The 2,759-nt window shown below is 39.5% G+C and overlaps 2 protein-coding genes across 3 annotated transcripts in view; one reads left to right on the top strand and one right to left on the bottom strand.

Annotated features, from left to right (window-relative positions):
- The window catches only part of LOC118418301 (zinc finger protein 227-like), a 10,097-nt gene that overhangs the window by 2,711 nt on the left and 4,627 nt on the right, over positions 1-2,759 (top strand). The window contains exon 2 of one of the 2 annotated variants that reach the window (XM_035824159.1): positions 2,100-2,146. The exons of the other annotated variant lie outside the window; for it this stretch is intronic. The gene's annotated coding sequence lies outside the window, so the exon portion shown is untranslated. The remainder of the gene's footprint in view (positions 1-2,099; positions 2,147-2,759) is intronic. 2 annotated transcript variants of the gene reach the window in all.
- Positions 26-2,495, bottom strand: LOC118418304. Its single transcript, XM_035824161.1, has 2 exons — positions 2,334-2,495; positions 26-2,139 (listed from the first exon to the last, which is right to left on the bottom strand). The coding sequence occupies exon 2, from the start codon at positions 1,209-1,211 to the stop codon at positions 54-56; it is 1,158 nt and encodes a 385-aa protein (XP_035680054.1). The 5' UTR covers positions 1,212-2,139; positions 2,334-2,495; the 3' UTR covers positions 26-53.

Below are 2,759 nucleotides of genomic sequence, written 5' to 3'. Positions count from 1 at the left end.
CACTTCTCATTACCTCCTACTGCATCTCCTCATCATCATACACTACTGTGCCATCATTTCTTCTGATTGGCTGTATTACAGCTTTTCTGGCTTGGTTTTCGTATGTTGTTCACTGTCCTCCATAACTTTTTGTTGTCTTTTGTATTCAATTCTTTTAACTCACTTGCCTCCTTTTTGCCTTTAGCTTCTTCTATCATCACGTAGTACCTTTCTTTCTCCTCATCTAATCTCATTCGGTTTCTTGGATCTCTTCTATGTTTATATCTCTTCCTTGCCTCTTTTACTCTCTTCTGCTGTTCCTTCACCTGAGGGTTCCACCATGTTTTGCTGTGTAGACACACCTCCTTGTATCCTATCACCTCTTTTGCAGTTTTATCTAGTGTTTCCTTGAGGCTTTCATACAGTTCATCAATACTGTTTTCCTTTTCCTCCTCATCTTCCATCCATTTTGTAAATACTTCATCTGTGACTCTGCTCCACTCTTCCCAATCAGCCTTCTTTATGTTCAAAATTGTTTTCACCTCTTTTTCCTGTTTCCCTCCTACCAGGAAAGATATAAGTTTGTGGTCACACCTTATTGTCGTTTCATCATGTGTTTTCCAGTCAGATATGAGATCTTCTAATGTGGGAGTAATCAGTGTCAAGTCTATTGTTCCATTCTTGTGTGTTGGTTGTTCGCTATTCCATACTATTAAGTTGTTGCTTGCAAGTGCTTCTGCTAGCATTCTGCCAAGAATGTTTTCTCCATATTTGTCCCAGCTTTCATGTCTGGCATTAAAGTCCCCTGTTATGATGATATTGTTCTCTCTTCCTCTTATCACTTCAATGTCATTCAGAAATGCTTTCATCTGCGTTTTGTTTCCAGGTGGTATGTATACTGAGCCCAGCGCTATCTTCATTCCCTTGATGTATATGTTGCACCACACTGCTTCATATGCTGTGTTATTCATGTCTTCTCTCTTCATTACCTTAACATCCCTGGCAGCAGCTATAGCTACCCCTCCTCCAGACTTTCCTTTCTGTCTTATTTTTGTGTACCATTGCCATGTTTTCAGTGCTTGTGTTTTGTCCAGTAGACCATCCTTTGGTCTCCATATTTCAGAGAGGCACATTATTTTGATTCCCAGTTTCATACATGTGATGTCAAGTGCTGCCACAGTAGTGTTAATTGACCTCACGTTAGCTTGTGCAATCTTCATGTTGTTCTGCATGTGCGTCTCTTGCTAATTTTATTACTTTTGGTTGCTGCAGTTGTCACTGTTTTGTTGTCTTCTCTTGTCTATGTTTGCTTTCTGTTCTATGAAGCTTTCACACGCTTTCGAGGTTGCCCAGTGTTTTTTTCCACAGTTTGCGCACTTTGCTGAGTTTCTGCAGTGTGTATCTGTGCCGTGTTTTCCCCCGCACTTTACACATGTGACTTCTCCTGAGCAAAGGCTTGCTATGTGACCATAGGCTTGACACCTATAACATCTTATCACTTGTGATGCTTTTGAGATGTAGGCTTCCGGTTTTGTGACTCTGTCTGCTATTTTTACTTTCTTGGTCAGTATGTGAGTTAATTCTTCGTGTGTTCTTGTTTCAACAACTACAATGGGGAGTGGTCTTCCCGTGTCAGTGTAGTAAAGCCTTCTCACCTTAGCCTTCACTCCGGTTTGTTGCTCTATGGCGTATTCCACTTCAGAATTACTCACAGTCTTATCCGTGTTTTTCAGTATGCACTTGGGATGCGGTTGTGTTTTGCTCGTACTATGTGTACTTATGTCACTTTCTCCAAACGCTTTCTCCGGCCACTTCTCTAGTAACTCTTGCTTGTCTTCTGTGGTTTTCGCGTGGAGTGCTATTCCTCCTCTGGGTAACTGGTATGCCCACTTCACCTTCGCCTTGGGTTTGTACACGTTTACTTCTTTTAAAATTGTTTCACTGTCTCTGTAGTTCTTGGTTACTCTGATGTTGTCTATTATGACAATCTTCTCCTCTTCTACCATACACTCTCTCTTCTCCTGTTCCTTTGGTTCTTTCTGTTTCTTGTCGCTTCTATCTGGTAGTGTTGCTGTGTTTAACTCCTTCTTTTTTCCTGTTTTCCCTTGTTTTCCCAGCAGTTCTCTCCCCTCAATCTTGTCTCTCACACAGAAGGCACACCTGTATGGTAGGTTGAAGATTTCATATATTTTACAAACTTCCTCTGGTATTTTAAAATGCACAATCAGCAAACCACCAAGTGAAACAACTATCGCAAAGGATCCAAATTCCCTCCTCGTGGTCTAAACCACATGCGCAGGTCTCCTCAGCCGATCCCTTGCTACTAATCTTAATCGTAGTATGCCTTTTCCTACCTTTTGTCCCTTTCGGTAGCTCTTTGTTCTTTACATGGGCTATCCCAAAGTACATGGATAAGGGTTCGAGGGTGAAAAAAATGTTGATGGGTGTTGAAGAGGTCGCAATCAGTATTTGACCCAAATCCAGATTTCCATGACCTACTAGTCGCAGATTTCACTACTATATAACGTTATATGTATATATATATATATATATATATATATATATATATATATATATATATATATATATATATATATATATAAATATATATATGTGTGTGTGTGTGTGTGTGTGTGTGTGTGAGAGAGAGAGAGTGAGTGTGTATATATATATATATATTTTTTTTTTATATATATATATATATAGATATAGAGAGAGAGAGAGAGAGAGAGAGAGAGAGAGAGAGAGAGAGAGAAAAAAGATATATATAGATAGATATA

The sequence above is a fragment of the Branchiostoma floridae genome, chromosome 6 (genome assembly GCF_000003815.2).
Source record: "Branchiostoma floridae strain S238N-H82 chromosome 6, Bfl_VNyyK, whole genome shotgun sequence".
NCBI lineage: Eukaryota > Metazoa > Chordata > Leptocardii > Amphioxiformes > Branchiostomatidae > Branchiostoma > Branchiostoma floridae.
Note: the sequence above shows the minus strand (reverse complement) of the source record. Positions and strands in the feature narration are given on the sequence as shown.

What these genes read in the sequence shown, in the direction of transcription:
- LOC118418304 (XM_035824161.1), bottom strand. Translation starts at nt 1,211, where the DNA reads ATGCAGAACAACATGAAGATTGCACAAGCTAACGTGAGGTCAATTAAC.